Genomic DNA, 20,063 nt, shown 5'->3' on the forward strand with positions numbered 1-20,063 from the left:
TTAACTATTGTGCAACTGGATCCAGGTAGTAAGTGGGTATGTGGGTGTCTTCGTTGACTGGATCCAGGTAGTAAGTGGGTATGTGGGTGTCTTCGTTGACTGGATCCAGGTAGTAAGTGGGTATGTGGGTGTCTTCGTTGACTGGATCCAGGTAGTAAGTGGGTATGTGGGTGTCTTCGTTGACTGGATCCAGGTAGTAAGTGGGTATGTGGGTGTCTTCGTTTTGTTTCTAACATATGTAAACCCTGATCTATCGGTGAGGTCAAAGGTCATGTAATTCACCCTGTAAACAAACTTACTGAAATATTGTGCACAATAAATAATTTCAAATTGAATGTTGCTGTGGTAGCTATGAACGTACTTACTGAGATTTTATCCGATGAAACAAAATTTGCTACCCTGCGGCTTAATGGATAATTAATGTACACTTGCATCTTTTGTGCAACATTTGTTCTTAAATAGGATAAAGTAACATGGAACTGATCAGTCTGCATTGTACCGGCCTTTGAAATTAATTATGTAACTTGTTTATTCAAAATGGACTACATCAACTGTCTGACTTATGGTTAGAAAACATTGTACCTGATGGCCATTGAAACAGTTTGGGGTGTCTATGTAGTTGTGTTTTTCAGTCCTTTCAGGCATCTGTAGTTATATACAGTGAACATGCAGCAAGAATTGTTATGATGTGTCATTTTGTACATGTTATGATGTAATGAATTTTGTATAAGCCAGAAACAATTTTTTTATGCCAATTCTGCAGTGGTATTATTGTCCTGTATAGAGACTGAGTACCTAAAACGTTATATTTCCCCCATTTTATCATTTGCTCCCATTCGTTCACTTCGCCTTTAGCATTCACTCTCCATTCACAGTCTTGTGTTTATGTTCACAGTGTTCTTTGTTCACTCTCCATGTGTTCTCCGTGTGCTCTCCATGTGTTCTCCGTGTGCTCTCCATGTGTTCACTGTGTGCTCTCCATGTGTTCCTGTGTGCTCTCCATGGGTTCACTGTGTGCTAACTGTGTTCACCGTGTGCTCTCCATGCGTTCACTGTGTGCTCTCCATGTGTTCACTGTGTGCTCTCCATGCGTTCACTGTGTGCTAACTGCGTCCACTATTACTGTGTGCTAACTATGTGTTCACCATGTGCTCTCGGTGTGTTCACCATGTGCTCACCATGCGCTCACTGTGTGTTCACCAATTTCACCTAAAACAGTACGACAGAAACTAATCAATGTTAACTGGTTGTGGTAGCTCAGTGGTAGAGCGTACACTTCGTAACCAGTTCGAACCCCACTCATACCGTGATTATATCAAACCTAAGATGTAAACATACATAGGTAGTGGTTGTTCCTTTGCCAAACAGTGCATTTAGAATCGAGAATCACAGATCTTTCGGATATGACCTTAAAAATAGCAGAGGTCCCGTGTCGCAGCAGGTGTTGGCATGATAAAGAACCCTCCCTGTTACAACCCTGAACGCTAAGCATAGGTCCAAATTTGTGGTACTTCACTTACAGCTGGTGAAGTCTCAATATGAGTGAAAAATTCTCTGTTAGGTTTAGCACGGGCTTCATAGAACCATTAATTGTCAATTATAATCACGCCTTATTAGCCCCAAGCTGTTGATTTGGGAGCTTTATCTATGGAGATTGGGTGTTTGGAGGTGATCATGAAATGCACACTTATACGTAAGACGACACGATAATTCAACAGGCAGCTTGGGGATGAATTCTGAAATAGGAATTTAATTTTGTCGTAATACACGTTTACACATGCTATTACAAGTCAAAGTAAACACTAAACATATCAAAGTGATATAGAAATTAAGAATTAAACAATAAAAGGCCTTATTTTTTAGTAGAAATATCAGCACCAAAATTCAAAATCTTCAGCATCTGATAAGCAATCTACATTTAACGAAGGACCCAGTATCCAACCCGGGGGATAGTTGGATTATATGGCAGTGGTATAAAAAGGAATCTTAAAGTCCATACAATCGAAACAAAGTTCCAGGCTATAACAGAAGTTGGAAATGACACAGAATCCAAGGCAGCGATATTTCCCGTTTCCGTCTTCGTCATTGTTTATCAATTACAAATCGTAACAAATCCGGGTATCAGAAATACTGAACCAAATGTGATAACTGATTATCGCTATAATAAACGATTGAAATTCGTAAAATGTAAGTGTTGCAGTATCAAATAAAGTAATAGATATACAATATACATGCAAATGCAAATGTATTAAAAAAATCCCCAACTTCAAACTAAAACTTATCCCTCTTTTAAAAGGTGTGTTTATTTACCTGTCAAATAAAACATGCAGCATTAATCATTACACAGTGACAGTATTGGTGTGTCAAATTCATTAACTTCGATTTCTCGAACTTTCGGATATCTCAAAGTTTTTCTTCGTTCCTAACAAGTTCGAGATATTGAAGTTTACCTGTATTACACCGTGACATTTGACACAATTTGTTAATTATGAATAATCGTTGTTAAAGGTGTGAGAAACATCTACTTGAATTCTTCATATTTTCCTGTCATTAATGTTATGATTCACTGTATGCTAGCTTTTTTTGTTCATGCAGGAAATATTCAATGGCATTCAAATAAATTTATACCTTGTAAGAAGCATAAATGCATACATGTTCAAATGTATCATCTTTTTCACGACTTTACATGGGACGTACTTTACTCTGAAATTTATTTAGGGGAAACGCCCATAAGTTATTCCAAAGAAATCATTCGTCTTGCATTCACTATGCATTTGCCAGTTGTTCACCATTCACTTCGCGCTTGTGTTTGCACTCTGAGGAATTGTTAGTTTTAATTCTGAAATAGTCATCAGTACATATTTTTTCTGACATAAGAGGCAAATAGTGTTATTATTACATTGTGAACACCACTGGTGGGTGTGACCGGTCAACAGGGTACGCTTACTCCTCCTAGGCACCTGATCTCACCTCTGGTGTGTCCAGGGGTCCATGTTTGTCTGATCCCACCTCTGGTGTGCCCAGGGGTCCATGTTTGTCCAACTCTCTATTTTGTATTGCTTATAGGATTTATGAGATTAATCATTGTTTGTTATCTTCACCTTTTCATGTATAATGTCCAATTCTAATCATTAATTATTTTCTTTCTTTTTATTTCAGCCTGATGCATCGGTAAGATTTCCTCCTTATTTATCAATCAGTAAAAACAAACCTGCAGCAGATACAGACACAGTTCAGAAAAGATCAGATGACCTTGAACTCCTTCTCTCCTCTGTAGCACTTGATGTCAAGGTCAGACATAGTTTTTATGCCCACCTTCAAAGGAAAGAGGTTATATATTAAATTGCTTTTGCACCTGCCACTCATTGTTGGTGAGTGCAGAAGTTGTCATCAGAGTTCACAGAATTTATTTGTAAATCATCAAAACCCGGTGACTATTATAGAAGTGTGTTTTATTTCCCTGTTGAGAATTGTTCACTGGTATTGAAACATCGCCAGCTCTAGATGAAGTGCTGCAATTTGACACCCAGGGATGTAGCTGTCAGGGTTCTTTATATTACCCACAACTATCATGACATGGAACCTAGGACTTTAAGGTCCTATCCGAAAAACCTGCAATTCTCACTTCTGAATGCTGAGAGTTATGCACAGGGGTGGACACTATCCATGTTTATGTCTTGGGTTTGACGCTGTCATGTCATCTCAAGTGGGGCTCAAAGTCACGACCTCCCTGTCACAAAATGAATGTTCCAACCTCTGGGGTGAGCAATTACCATCGCCCAGGGCTACCGATTGTAGAAGTCAGGCTAGTAAATCTAAAGTGAAAGTAAACGCATTATTCATTGTACAACTGTCAATATTTAATGTCGACCAACTTTACGTAAGAATTTATGAAATTATGACATATAATTATGATTTTAAAGCTGAATCATTCACCACTCGGCCAGAGGCTACCACACAAATTGTTTGATAATTAAAAGACGTGAAACTTCCCATTGTTTGCCTATTTATATTTCAACTCCATTGTTAGTTTTTCTTACTATGTTACTGTCAGTAGTCCTTGGGCTATTGACAGATATCGTTGTTGCTGCCACTAGCCCCAGGGCTAGTAGTGACTTATCTAGATTGACATTTTAAGAGAGTTAATGTTCAATTTCTTCAGTTCTGGGAGAATTTGAAACAGTAGGTATGTCTATATTAAAAATAACAAAAATATTACACCCCCCCTTCCCCACCCCTGGAAAGCTGGTGATTTTACAGTGTACAAATTAAGGAGGAAAGCTGTAGGTTTTTTGTGTTTTGAATGTGTCTGATTTTTTCCCACAGCCAACTGAAACCCCTATGCCTGTGTTTGACAAGGACAAGCTCATCATGTCGAAGATTGAAAATATTGGTATTCAGATAACAGTAAGTAAATTACTGAAATTATCAGTACATGTAACTAAAGGCTTATATAGGAAATATATATCAGAAGTCTTTCTGTTTATTTTATGTACATGTTATCAATTTGTTAAAGGTTGGAAAGCTCTGTACAACAAAACAGATTTAAAAATGCAAATTACAAAAATAAATAATAGCTTAAGTGTCCGTGAACCCTTGTTGATTATTATTGCTGTTTATACAGGTCACCAGAGCAATGTGTATTTTCATGTAGAATTTAAACTTTTTCACCAGTCGACACCGTCAACACAACCTCATCAGTTATAAAGTGCATGTGGAAATAATCGGATGAGACTGTCACAAAAAAACTACAACTTTGAGATAATGTAAAAAGAATTAACATGTTGATGTTAAGTGGTGGTGCTATTTATCAGTGTTGCGAATTTTTATAATTAATGACCCCCCCCCCCCCAACTGTTTTTGGTTAAAAAAAAAGTTTTATTCTATTTTTAAGATTATTTTATTTTTAGAACCCTGTATTTTCAAAAAGTACTATGCAGAATGTAAAAAGTCTATTCCCTCTCCAAAACTTATTTTTCTGATGCAATTTTCAGAACAAGTCTAGGTTTCATTTAAAAAAAATTGAGCCATACACTTTTTGGCCTTGTAAACATAGAGCTTGACTGTAGGTGCGAGAGAAAACAATTTTATGGATGCTGGTAGGTGCCAGGGTTGAGAACCAATATCAATTTAACTGGTGGCCATAACTTAATTAAACTAGTGGTCACCACTCATTATTTGCCAGCTGCCACTTATTATATGGTGGCCAAGTAATTACATGATGACTCTCGTAGAACTGGCAGCTTTCAGTTAAATAAGTGACAGCCTACAGTTAAATTAGTATTCATTCTTCACCCTGGCACCTACTGTCATTTGTACAATCTTGACAAAAAATTGAATTTTTATTTATGCTTTTCTACACGCATGTATTAATAATCGAAGAAAATTTTCCTCATTTGTTTTTAGCTCACCTGAGCTAAAAGCTCAAGTGAGCTTTTCTGATCACCCGTAGTCTGGCGTCCGTCCGTCCGTCTGTAAACTTTTAACATTTTTGACTTCTCAAAAACCACTGGGCCTATTTCAACCAAAGTTGGCACAAAGCATCCTTAAGGTAAAGGGAATTCTAAATTATTAAAATAAAGGGCCAGGCCACCTTCCAAGGGGAGATAATCAAGAAAAGGTAAAAATAGAGTAGGGTTATTAAAAAATCTTCTTCTCAAGAACCACTGTGCCAGAAAAGCTGAAATTTATAGGTAAGCTTTATTAGGTAGTGCAGATTCTAAATTGTTAAAATCGTGCCCCCCCCCCCCCCCCCCGAGAGTTGGATGGGGCCACAATTGGGGATCAAAGTTTTACATACAAATATATAGGAAAAATCTTTAAAAATCTTCTTCTCAAGAACCACTGAGCCAGAAAAGCTGAGATTTATATGAAAGCTTTCTGATATAGTGCAGATTCAAGTTTCTTCAAATCATGGGCCCGGGGGTCGGATGGGGCCACAATAGGGGATCAAAGTTTTACATACAAATACATAGGGACAATCTTTAAAAATCTTCTTCTCAAGAACCATTGAGCCAGAAATGCTGTTATTTACATGAAAGCTTTCTGACATAGTGCAGATTCAAGTTTGTTCAAATCCTGGTCCCCGGGGGTAGGATGGGGCCACAAGGGGGAGGATCAAAGTTTTACATACAAATATATAGGAAAAATCTTTAAAAATCTTCTTCTCAAGAATCATTGGGCCAAAGAAGTTGACATTTACATGAAAGCTTTCTGACATAGTGTAGATTCAAGTTTGCAAAAACCATGGCCTCCAGGGGTAGGTTGGGGCCATAATAGGGACTACGGTTTTACATGCAAATATCTATGGAAAGTCTTCTGATATGGACCAAGGTGACTCAGGTGAGCGATGGGCCCATGGGCCTCTTGTTCCACAAGGGTTGGTATGGTATAGACCCCTACTGTTATCATTATAGACAAAATGACCTGTTCCTATGAACAAATTCACCAAACAAGCATAAGCATCTACAAACGACAGCTCTGCTGGGATCTTGTGCCATGTTGTTGCATCGATCAGTGTCATCCATTAACTGTTGTCTTTTCCCCACCTTCATTACAACAATTCTCTTCCTTTTCTCCTGTGTATCTACTATTTCATACCCCATTGATAAATCCAGTTCATCCATTGTTTTATATATAGAAAAACTGGTCTAATCGGTATGTTACAGTTCAAAATGTTATGTAAGCATACACACGCTTTCACATCAAACTTTGAATTCTACTGTAAAAAAAAATACTCTGTATATTCCAGCTGAATGTTGTCTAAGCTGTAAAGTTTTCTGGTACCAAGCATGAGCAGAGTAGACAAGTTTCACTTCATAACACAAGCATGAGCAGATTAAACAAGTTTCACTTCATAACACAAACATGAGCAGAGTAGACAAGTTTCACTTCATAACACAAGCATGAGCAGAGTAGACAAGTTTCACTTCATAACACAAGCATGAGCAGAGTAGACAAGTTTCACTTCATAACACAAGCATGAGCAGAGTAGACAAGTTTCACTTCATAACACTTGGTTGTGTGGTTGTATATTTCTTAACGTCCCTCTCGAGAATTTTTCACTCATATGGAGACATCTTTGCCAGTGAAGGCCTGCAGGTCCATGCTGGGCACTTATGGCCTTTGAGCAGTGCCATATATACCTGCTGTAAAATGGGGCCTCGGTTTTTGCGATCTCATTCGAAAGGCTGTCCCCTTTAAACATCTCTTACGACAAGTAAGGAGTACTGAGGACCTATTTTGGCATGGATCCTTGATCCAATTATAGGGATTGAAATAAAACAGAAAAATAATTCAGGGTATTTTTTTCAGGAAGCAGAGAGAATGATAAGAGAATTGTCACATAAGCAGGAGGAGTTCACCATTAACTACCAGAAGCAGCTCCAGATTAACAGTAAGTGCAGATTAACAGTAACTAGAGATTAACAGTAAATCCAGATGAACAGTAAGTGCAGATTAACAGTAACTAGAGATTAACAGTAAGTGCAGATTAACAGTAAGTGCAGATTAACAGTAACTACAGATTAACAGTAATTACAGATTAACAGTAAGTGCAGATTAACAGTAATTACAGTTTAACGGTAAGTGCAGATTAACAGTAAGTACAGATTAACAGTAAGTGCAGATTAACAGTAAGTGCAGATTAACAGTAAGTACAGATTAACAGTAAGTGCAGATTAACAGTAAGTGCAGATTAACAGTAACTACAGATTAACAGTAACTACAGATTAACAGTAACTACAGATTAACAGTAAGTACAGATTAACAGTAATTACAGTTTAACAGTAACTACAGATTAACAGTAACTAGAGATTAACAGTAAGTACAGATTAACAGTAAGTGCTGATTAACAGTAACTACAGATTAACAGTAACTACAGATTAACAGTAATTACAGTTTAACGGTAAGTACAGATTAACAGTAACTAGAGATTAACAGTAAGTGCAGATTAACAGTAAGTGCAGATTAACAGTAACTACAGATTAACAGTAAATACAGATTAACAGTAACTGCAGATTAACAGTAATTACAGTTTAACAGTAAATACAGATTAACAGTAACTACAGATTAACAGTAACTGCAGATTAACAGTAAGTACAGATTAACAGTAAGTCCAGATTAACAGTAACTACAGATTAACAGTAAGTACAGATTAACAGTAACTACAGATTAACAGTAAGTCCAGATTAATAGTAATTACAGTTTACCACTAACTACAGATTAACAGTAACTAGAGATTAACAGTAAGTACAGATTAACAGTAAGTGCTGATTAACAGTAAGTACAGATTAACAGTAACTACAGATTAACAGTAAGTACAGATTAACAGTAACTAGAGATTAACAGTAAGTCCAGATGAATAGTAAGTGCAGATTAACAGTAAGTCCAGATTAACAGTAACTAGAGATTAACAGTAAGTCCAGATGAACAGTAAGTGCAGATTAACAGTAACTACAGATTAACAGTAACTGCAGATTAACAGTAAGTACAGATTAACAGTAACTAGAGATTAACAGTAAGTACAGATTAACAGTAACTACAGATTAACAGTAACTAGAGATTAACAGTAAGTCCAGATGAACAGTAAGTACAGATTAACAGTAACTACAGATTAACAGTAACTGCAGATTAACAGTAAGTACAGATTAACAGTAACTACAGATTAACAGTAACTACAGATTAACAGTAACTACAGATTAACAGTAAGTCCAGATTAACAGTAATTACAGTTTAACAGTAACTACAGATTAACAGTAACTAGAGATTAACAGTAAGTACAGATTAACAGTAAGTGCTGATTAACAGTAACTACAGATTAACAGTAACTACAGATTAACAGTAAGTACAGATTAACAGTAACTAGAGATTAACAGTAAGTCCAGATGAATAGTAAGTGCAGATTAACAGTAAGTACAGATTAACAGTAACTAGAGATTAACAGTAAGTCCAGATGAACAGTAAGTGCAGATTAACAGTAACTACAGATTAACAGTAACTACAGATTAACAGTAAGTACAGATTAACAGTAACTAGAGATTAACAGTAAGTCCAGATGAACAGTAAGTGCAGATTAACAGTAACTACAGATTAACAGTAACTACAGCTTAACAGTAACTACAGCTTAACAGTAACTACAGATTAACAGTAACTACAGATTAACAGTAACTAGAGATTAACAGTAACTAGAGATTAACAGTAACTAGAGATTAACAGTTACTAGAGATTAACAGTAAGTCCAGATGAACAGTAAGTGCAGATGAACAGTAACTACAGATTAACAGTAATACAGATTAACAGTAACTACAGATTAACAGTAATTACAGATTAACGGTAACTACAGATTAACAGTAATTACAGATATACAGGAAGACAATCGGCTGTATATTTCTGAGATGTATTAGAATAGAAATAAAGTTCTTGTTTTCGTGTATGTTGCAGGATAACCTCCTTGGTTTCGAAATGTTGTTTGAAATATAAAAGCCTTGATCGGCTAATGCCTCAGCTTTTACATTTCAAAACAACACTTCGAAACCTCATAAGTTATCCTGCAATATACATGAAAACACAATCATTATTTCTTAAACATATCATTAAACCAGTACATTTGTTTAGGTATGTTGCAATATATTGTTATAGCCTACAGGTAACCATTACGACCCATGGGTCTCTTATTTCATGTATCATTATTAGTTTTTCTGCTTATGAATTAGCTATAATTCTAATAGTCAAATTCAATTATTTTTAGGCCAAATAAATCAGACACATTCAGATAAATATTTGGCAACTTTGTCCCAAGAGGATCTGATGCGAGTAACAACAGAAACCAGAAAAACTCTAGAAAAGCAGAAAAAGAACTTAGAGGGAGTTTTAGCAAGAGAGGCACAAACCATTGCCAGAGCCAGAGTGGTAAGTCATGTGACACACGTCTGTTTCTATTTAAAGAACCTTTATCAGCCATCAAGGAGTAGGAGATGGCTTCCTTTGAAGAAATGTGTAAAGTCAATCCCTGGTGATTTCTTAGCATGCTATTCGTCTTCTTCTTCACTTTCGAAATTGAAATTTTAAATAAATATGGAATTTTTGGAACAAGGAATGTTTTTCGTGTATCATAGACTTGTGTAATATGAAAACAACAATCTACTGTCCAAGGGCAGATCACTCTTATTGCATATTTTTGAAATAATTCTGAAATATCAGCTTAATTTCCATGCAGATAAGGAAAAAGCAGCATAGAATTAGAAATGAATTGTCTCCTATTTTAGATTGTTCAATTGTTTCAGTAGTGATAATTTCTAGACCAGTAACACGAAGGTTGTCCTATCATTCCAGTAAAATGAGTTTGTTTTATATCACTAATCTAATATTGACTCACAGGTAGTCTTGATTGACTGAATTGACCAAATATTTTAAAACATGTATCAGTTTTTACATTGTTTTCTAGCCCTCTTCCTGTTCTTAAACTGTAGAATTTAATCATGTAAACACAAAAATCTTTCCTGACTGGTCAAAAATATGAATAGCAATAATCAAAATTATATACCAGTAAAATATTTTACATTTCATTTTACCTTCACATCAGTCATATTCAGCATGTTCCATAGAAATGATTTAGTCACAAGAAATTCATGAAACATTCATAAAACACATTTTCTTAAAAGTTTTATAAAAAATGTTGATCAATGCAGCATATATTTTAAAACTAGTAAATAACCAAATCAAAACCTAAACAGATTACCACAAATACAAAATAGAGGGCAGAACATTGGAAAGTAAAAGAATCAAAATTGACATATATTTTTTTTTCAACAGGAAATTGCAGGCAAGTTGAGTAACAACTTTGAGTGTTTGGAGGAAGTCAGGCAGCAGGTTGTTGACCAAGAGCTGATCGAGTGGAAGCGGCAACAGCAGTTAGCAGGAAACGGAGCGAAAATTGATCCTAATTTACTAGAAAATTTACAAAAATGGTAACCATGCATTGTATTTCATTGATTTCGTCATGACTATATAATACAGAGAATGATTGGTTTATCATGGCTGGCTCTGTAACAGAGAATGATTTGTTCATCATGGCTCTGTAACACAGAGAATGATTGGTTTATCTGAGCTGGCTCTGTGTAACACAGAGAATGATTGGTTCATCATGACTATAAAACACAGAGAATGGTTGGTTCATCTTGGCTGTAACACAGAGAATGGTTGGTTTATCATGACTCGTTAACTCGGAGAATGATTGGTTTTTCATGATTACATAACACAAAGAATGATTGGCTCATCGTGACTATATAATACGGTGAATAATTGGTTCATCTTGTGTTTGTAACACAGAGAATGATTGGTTCATCTTGGCTGGCTCTGTAACACAGAGAATGATTGGTTCATCTTGACTATATAACACAGAGAATGATTGGTTCATCATGACTATATAACACAAAGAATGATTGGTTCATCTTGACTATATAACACAGAGAATGATTGGTTCATCTTGACTATATAACACAAAGAATGATTGGTTCATCATGACTATATAACACAAAGAATGATTGGTTCATCTTGACTATATAACACAGAGAATGATTGATTCATCTTGGCTCTAACACAGAATAATTGGTTCATCATGACTATATAACACAAAGAATGATTGATTCATCATGACTATATAACACAAAGAATGATTGGTTCATCATGACTATATAACACAGAGAATGATTGGTTCATCTTGGCTGTAACACAGAGAATAATTGGTTCATCATGACTATATAACACAAAGAATGATTGGTTCATCATGACTATATAACACAGTGAATGATTGGTTCATCTTGTCTGTAACACAGAGAATGATTGGTTCATCATGACTATATAACAGTGAATGATTGGTTCATCATTACTGTAATTTGTTGACGGTGTTGTCGTTAGAGTGAGCTTAACTGCATGTATGTGACAGGGTTTTAATTAACTTGAAAATATCTATTCACCAAATAAGCAAATAAGATGGAGCAGCAGGCTGTCTATTTTAGCAGCCATCTTCCAGGATTTTGTGTTCAATCATGAACAAAGTCCTGTATTAGGCTCTGGGGCCAGATTTAATAGATCACTCTGAAATAAATCAACAATAATTAATCCCAATCATATGCATGAATGTGCAGCTTATTTACATAAATCACTTCTTCAAAGGAGATAACATTGCACTATTATTAAAGGTTAAAACACTTATGGCCCTATATTTATCATATTTCTGCTGCCTTCAGCTGCGACCTTGACGATGTGCTCCTTTCTGTATGCTCTCCCTCTGTTTTCCATATTTCTACTCTCGATCTCTTGCTCACTTTTTGATATCACTGCCTGACACAAATGTTGCAAACCTTTGAAGTTGGTAAAACTATGTGTGCAGCACTAGCTGCTTGTGGGCCTTAAAACACAATTCAATATAATGGTAAATTTCAATTTGAAACATTAATTAAATATTCATGTAGATTTGTTTATCAAATGAATGACTCTTACATATATATGTATATGCATGGATGCAGAAATTTTCTCGTTTTTTATAGGGGCCAATGACTAAGAACTTAAATTTAGTATTTTATAGCAAGTGAAGCTTGCGTCCCTTCAACAATCTCGATCCAATGATTACACATTTAGTCACATGATTTGCTCTTCATCGGCTGAAAAATGATACCCATAGTGCTCTGGAAAATTGTAGCATCACTTCGGTATACTTCATTGACAACCTCGTAGATAAAATCGTTTGGAAAGTACCACAAATGTTTTTAAGACAAGCTTTCTAATATCTTCATACGTTTTGTTGTTATTAATAGTTGCTTGATGTGAAAGAAAAAACATCATGGCAAATATGACGTTACAATGAAACTTTTTAAGGGTCTCCTCTCATCTCAATGGTCACACCTTAAAAGATATAAACTGAAAATGCTTAAAAATAGTCAAATACATGTGAATTACACGCATTTTTTTTCTTTACCAAGCTGATGATGGTGTGTTTGAACCCTCAATCCCCTCCCCCATTATTTGCACACCTGGCATTTTCCAATTGAATTAAGATTTTAATTATAAAGAAAATGAGGGGAAAATGCAGTGTAATGAAATTTGCAAAATACTAAAAATCAGATAATAAAAATCTTCACAAGTATTTCTATCTAATGGCAAGGGAATGAATATGTCAACACAATAATTCACAAGACTGTTTGGCAGTATTTGTCGTGGCTTTATATATAAATCAAATGATTCACTGAACAATGATATCAACAAATAGGATAAGCAAGTACGTACAAACAATGAAGTGAATGTAATAGTCATTTTTGCATTTGAGTGAGTTAGAATCGATAATTGGTTACTCGCACAGTGACAAAGATACACAACGGCAATGATCTACACCAACTCTCAATAGTGTATTGGGTGGAGTCGACTGTGGATTTGGTGTGTGATGTTGTATTTTATATTTACTAGGGTGGAGTCGACTGTGGATTTGGTGTGTAATGTTGTATTTTATATTTACTAGGGTGGAGTCGACTGTGGATTTGGTGTGTAATGTTGTATTTTATATTTACTAGGGTGGAGTCGACTGGATTTGGTGTGTAATGTTGTATTTTATATTTACGAGGGTGGAGTCGACTGTGGATTTGGTGTGTAATGTATTTTATATTTACTAGGGTGGAGTCGACTGTGGATTTGGTGTGTAATGTTGTATTTTATATTTACTAGGGTGGAGTCGAGTGTGGATTTGGTGTGTGATGTTGTATTTTATATTTACTAGGGTGGAGTCGACTGTGGATTTGGTGTGTAATGTTGTATTTTATATTTACTAGGGTGGAGTCGAGTGTGGATTTGGTGTGTAATGTTGTATTTTATATTTACTAGGGTGGAGTCGACTGTGGATTAGGTGTGTAATGTTGTATTTTATATTTACTAGGGTGGAGTCGACTGTGGATTTGGTGTGTAATGTTGTATTTTATATTTACTAGGGTGGAGTCGACTGTGGATTTGGTGTGGAAGAGCAGGCAACAGGTGTTGAAGCTGGAGGGGTTGTGCAGTAGGATTCCGATGCAGCTATCGGATGGCAGGGATGACGTGGTATCCACGCTAAACAGTAAAATAACCAGCATTCTGTCCTCCATTGTTACAAGGTAATAATATCAATGTATCTGTGCGATAAAGAAACTAAAACTTTCTTGCACATGGGAGGAAATACTTGTACTTCTCAGTAAATTTTCGTTATTATCTTCAGTTGTGCTTGCAAGTAGTTCTGATGCAGTTAAATATCACATGTTGGTACAGGTATACAATGATATTTAACACAACACAACATTCACATTTTTGACAATATTTCTAACATTTTTGGTCAATCTGATCAGATTAAAAGTCCTTTGTGTCCTGCTGTCTCCAGTTTTATGAAGGCTTTGTAACACAGACACTGCAGAAGAAGAATAAGATCAAGATGGCCGAGTTTCTGGTCTTTCAGTTTTATATAGACGACACCATCAGTATTGTCCAAACAATCTCAAACACTGTTGTATTTTCTTCCTGCACACAAATCTTCATTTGGGAACAGTATTCCACAAACTCTCCACCTACCTTTTATAGAATCATTGGGCTATAGTTCCGTAAGGTCATAGTTCTGTAAGGCCATCTCTGTTGTAATGAGGAAAAGTCGTCAATCATAAAACAGCTGATGATTCAGTAGCAGTCAGCTGGGCAGACTTAATATCCATAGCAATAATAGATCTATGTATGTGCTCAGTGATCTAAATGATAGATCTATGTATGTGTTCAGTGATCTAAATAATAGATCTATGTATGTGCTTGGTGATCATGAATGGTGGTGGTTTCTAGATAAAATATCTACATTTACACTCTGTTATCCCAGTGTGGTTTTATATCAGAATCAAACTGGCTTATCTGTGTCGCCCATTTTGTTCATAAGCTCCAAGGTACAGACGTTATTGTCCAGTAATGCCAAGAATCAATTTCCTTGGACTCCAAAATCATCTCACCCAACTTTGAATCAATATTTCAGCACATTTATTGTCGAAACACAACCACCACAAGTACTGAAGAGGGACTCCAGGTTCAGTGCAAGGGTGCGTCTGCTGGTCGGTGGCAAGCTTACCATTCACTTGACCCCTCCGACTGTTACTGCCTCCATCATCAGGTGAGTCCCTGGGTTTCAGAAGAATCATCGAACATCTTGTGTATGCTGTGCATGATAAAAGAGAAAAAAGTTTGGAATGAATAATACTCAAGAATTTTGATGCTGTGCTAGAAATTGAAAATATATAAAGGAAATATTTAGAAGCAGTAAATGGTTGAAGGAATGTTTCGTTACAAGTGTATTAAGAAATATGCTAGGAATACTTTAATAATGTATTTTTTAAAATCTTTAGGTGGCAATTTAAAGATACGGAGATAGTATACCACAATCATGAGCAGCTATGTAAATTGATGATCTTAAAACAAAAGGATCTGCTGCTCCATAAAAAATATCATATTGATCTCTGACTTCTCCCAATCCTCCCCCCCCCCCGGAGAGGTACAATTAACTGAATCATTGGTACAGTCACACGTTTGTTTTTACAGTGAGGCCCAAGCTAAGCTGTTATTGAGGGGTCCCAATCGACGTCCTGAACACAACTGTGGAAAGATCCTCAACAACTCAGGCTTAATGGAGTACCAGCCACAAAAAGGGGAACTCAGCATCGAGTTCAGGAACATGGCAAGTATTTCTGTCTTTTGTTTTATTTCAATTTAAAAGATTTAATTTAATTCTCAACAAACTGAGACACATGTTATAAAACCATAGAATTGTGCTTTTGATGTATTTTGTTACATAAACCCTGCTGTCTACGCAGTGCCTGTTTTTAAATCCTGCTGTCTACACAATGCCTGTTTTTCAGTGAATTAATATACTGTATTACTTGTTTGCAAGATGAGATACAATTATCAAACTAATTCTCCACAAAGCCCTTCTAGTAAGATTAAGTGAGGTACATTGATTGTGTTGGATGATAATTGGTTTGTGTTGCTGTTTGTAGATTCTGAAGACCATTAAACGGGCCGAAAAGCGAGGAACAGAAGTGAGTGGTACATTTGTGAGTTTGTCTTCATCATTCTTCCATCAGCTGATTTTTTGTTAAGGCACATCACTGTGAATGATTCAGCATCTGAGTTAGATAACTTTGATATATATTTTACAAGCTGTTCAATAACATATTTATCAGATCATCTGTAGATATCAGGTTTGTGTTTCGTTTAGCACTCGTTTTAGGTAAATTGTATACATCATCTCTGACGATCATTGATAAAATTACGATATATTGTGGCTTTATTTCCATTCTGGTAAATTACTATTGTCTTAAACAAAAACCGCCCATTAAAGATAAATTGCCAGCTTTTCAAACTACTTCAGAAAAAAAATATCCACAAAATATTTCTGAAGGCAAAATTACTTGATATATGGTATTTAAATCATGTTGCCTCGAAAGATATTTGATTTTAAATGTTATTTCAGAGGATGAATTTATATAATGCAAAGTAGAAATAACATAATAATGAGGCACATTATTCATTTGGTGATGTTTCTAAGATATAATCGTTTCACCCATATTCCATCTGCAAATGCATGTTGATGTAGAATGTTGTTGATGACTGTTGAAATAATGGCAACCTTGTTTTTTGTTTTCTTTGTTTTGTTGTTTTGTGCACCTTCGAGAATTTTATTTTATTTTTTATTCGTATTGAGATATCACCTGGATAATGATTCTATGCATATGTAATTTATGATTTATGAGGACATAATCAGACTTTATATTTCAATATATCAAATTCAGTGTATGGCATGGACATCATATAATCCATTATTCAAAGCTCTTTTTCAATGTTAGGAAATGTGTCTGCGTATCTCAAGGCTAAATTGCCTGCACAGGAATATAGGTTTTATCTTCGTGAACAGGAAGGAAATCTCTGTCAGAGATTAAGATCATGAGGAAGGGGAGGGGGGTGTACACAGAGGTTTACTTCTGTTATCTCCTCATAGTTTAATCCACAGAGTAAAAAGACTTTAGGACATTAGCACATTGTTTTACTTTCTTTGTTAGGCTGTAACGGAGGAGAAATTCTGCATTCTGTTCCAAAGCTCCTTTCACCTGGGAATGACTGTGAATGAGTTGCAGTTCGAAGTCTGGGTAAGTGTTACAGTTTAATTTACCCATATACCACAGAATATCAGGGGAGACTCACACAATATCATGAACAGACTCGCATAATATCAGACTCACACAATATCAGGAACAGACTCACACAATATCAGACTCACATAATATCATGTACAGACTCACACAATATCAGACTCGCACAATATCAGGAACAGATTCACACAATATCAGACTCACACAATATCATGTACAGACTCACACAATATCAGACTCGCACAATATCAGATTCACACAATATCAGGAACAGACTCACACAATATCAGACTCACACAATATCATGTACAGACTCACACAATATCAGACTCGCACAATATCAGGAACAGATTCACACAATATCAGACTCACACAATATCATGTACAGACTCACACAATATCAGACTCGCACAATATCAGGAACAGATTCACACAATATCAGACTCACACAATATCATGTACAGACTCACACAATATCAGACTCGCACAATATCAGGAACAGATTGACACAATATCAGACTCACAGAATATCAGGAACAGGTGGAATTGTCAACGAATACAGTTTTATAGGAAGCTGCCTTAAGCTCTCCCTGTATAAACACAGTTTTTTTTTAAAAAGCTACCTTAATTCCCCATTTACATACACATATTGTACTTCATTGATTATTGAACTTTGTGGTCAGAGACAAAACCACATAATTGACAAAAATTGACATTCTGCGAAAAATGAATACACCGGAGTAAGCAAAGATGATTTATTAAAAGAATTTATGCGTACAGATTTACAATTCATTATATTATTTTTTTTATATGATATGCTGTGTTTTGTAGACCATTTCCTTGCCTGTGGTGGTAACAGTGCATGGCAACCAGGAATGCAATGCTGTGGCCACCATCTTGTGGGATAACCAGTTTAGTGAACCAGTATGTTTTGATTCCTCATTTTTGCTAAGTGTATTATAATATTTCAGATTCATAATAAATTATCAATGGCAATTCAGTTTCCATTGATAAAGTTCAGATTATTAAAATCACCCATAATTCCATTTTTATTATTAAATTTGAAACCAAGACTTTTGAACTTTTTCCACATTATTCTGTGAATGCTCAGAATTGCTTAGACCATTTCAGTATGTACATGCATGCTATATATTTTTGTTTTTATAGGGGAGGATGCCTTTCACAGTACCTGACCAGGTGCCATGGCCAGAACTAGTCAATCTATTGAACACCAAGTTTTCGTCTCTGACAGAACGCGGACTCACTCACGAGAACAAACAATATCTTGCCACTAAGCTCTTTGGTGAGTGTTACTATAACACTGTAGAACCCTCATAACAGCATTTGCAACAAACTTTTTTTCAAAACTGATGAAAATGAAAACTCAATTCATGTTTTTAAATTAAAGTAAAATAAATACAATATACCGTATGGAATGTACATGTAATTTTTTCCATGCATTTCCAATTAGGTTCAAAACACAGGGGAGAATTTGTATAGAGTTACATGTATATAAGGAGGGGTATTATATAATGTATTTCAACTTTTGAATATCATAGGAAATTTACTTTGATGATACATAAAGTCCCTTATTTTTGGGGAGTTTTATATTTGTACTCATTACATCCAAACTAGGCCAAAAGAATTATATATCATCTCATGCATCCATTTCTTTGTTTGAATCAAGTGTCCTCAATATGATGTTTTATATTCCCAAGGTGTTTCAACACAATCAGGTCATTATCAGCACTTAAAATATATAATCTATCAGTCTTTATTCAAAAACTGTTCATGCTAAATGTGATATTTGCTTTCTCATATGTATGTACACATTTTTTTAATGTAATTTATGAAATAAAAAGTTCAAAACATTGTATTCTCGCGCAACTGGTACATAAAAAAATGGCTGCAAAGTTCAGCATACACAATAGAGAAACTTAATTGTATGAAACTTGCATCCAATTATGGTTTTTTTTTTATTGAGTATTTTAAACACCCCGCCCCCCCCCCCCCCCCCCCCCGCCACCTTAAGTTTTACCACCCAACATTATCAATAAGATTACAGTTGATGTGAGAAGTGTACTGATTTTATTATAATTTGTTGACAAAGGTGGTTCAATTGAGGACAACTTATCGCAAAAGACGGTGTCCTGGAGTAGCTTCAATAGGGTAAGTATTCAGACTCACAATGAAAGGATAGAGAATTTGCTGTCGTGTTCTAATGTTCAGTTATGGAAATACTGCATGTGATGTGTGTTGTAGTACGTGTATCAGTTTTATTAACGCTCGTAATTGTAATGTTACTCAATACTCATTATGCACCACTGTAGTAGAGACAAACAGTCATTTCCTGTACACAGAAACCTGTACCGCCTTCATGAATTATAATGAAATTTACATTTTATTGTTACTTATATAAATATATCATAGAGGACCCTGACCGCCCTCGTGAATTAAAAGGAAATTTACATTTTATTGTTACTTATATAAATCTATCCTAGAGGACCCTGACAGCCTTCATGAATTAAAATGAAATTTACATTTTATTGTTACTTATATAAATCTATCCTAGAGGACCCTGACCACCTTCATGAATTAAAAGGAAATTTACATTTTATTGTTACTTATATAAATCTATCCTAGAGAAATACAACTTTGTTATTCTTGATAAGTTTCTTACAGATAGTACTTATTGTGAAATCTATTTGGAGATGGTTTTCTGTTTTGAGGGGATGTAAATTTGCAGATTAATCAATTCAAGGATAGTTTCTTCAGCTATTAACCACTACTAAAGGATGATTTTTTGTAAACATAAATTCAACTGAACACTGTAATTGTTCAGTTACGGAAGAGAAGAGTCCACAGTGT

The 20,063-nt window shown here is 35.4% G+C and overlaps 1 protein-coding gene across 3 annotated transcripts in view; it reads left to right on the plus strand.

Annotated features, from left to right (window-relative positions):
- LOC130047050 (signal transducer and activator of transcription 5B-like) overlaps positions 1-20,063 on the plus strand; it is a 39,386-nt gene that overhangs the window by 8,315 nt on the left and 11,008 nt on the right. For 2 of the 3 annotated variants that reach the window (XM_056141203.1, XM_056141202.1), the window contains exons 4-16: positions 3,160-3,291; positions 4,327-4,407; positions 7,315-7,396; positions 9,749-9,909; positions 10,813-10,967; positions 13,977-14,138; positions 15,029-15,163; positions 15,589-15,724; positions 16,044-16,100; positions 17,106-17,192; positions 18,027-18,119; positions 18,363-18,498; positions 19,306-19,364. In XM_056141203.1, coding sequence (XP_055997178.1) covers positions 3,160-3,291; positions 4,327-4,407; positions 7,315-7,396; positions 9,749-9,909; positions 10,813-10,967; positions 13,977-14,138; positions 15,029-15,163; positions 15,589-15,724; positions 16,044-16,100; positions 17,106-17,192; positions 18,027-18,119; positions 18,363-18,498; positions 19,306-19,364 — 1,476 coding nt within the window. The remainder of the gene's footprint in view (positions 1-3,159; positions 3,292-4,326; positions 4,408-7,314; positions 7,397-9,748; positions 9,910-10,812; positions 10,968-13,976; positions 14,139-15,028; positions 15,164-15,588; positions 15,725-16,043; positions 16,101-17,105; positions 17,193-18,026; positions 18,120-18,362; positions 18,499-19,305; positions 19,365-20,063) is intronic. The other variant, XM_056141204.1, reaches the window with a different exon arrangement.

The sequence above is a fragment of the Ostrea edulis genome, chromosome 6 (genome assembly GCF_947568905.1).
Source record: "Ostrea edulis chromosome 6, xbOstEdul1.1, whole genome shotgun sequence".
Taxonomy (NCBI): Eukaryota; Metazoa; Mollusca; class Bivalvia; order Ostreida; family Ostreidae; genus Ostrea; species Ostrea edulis.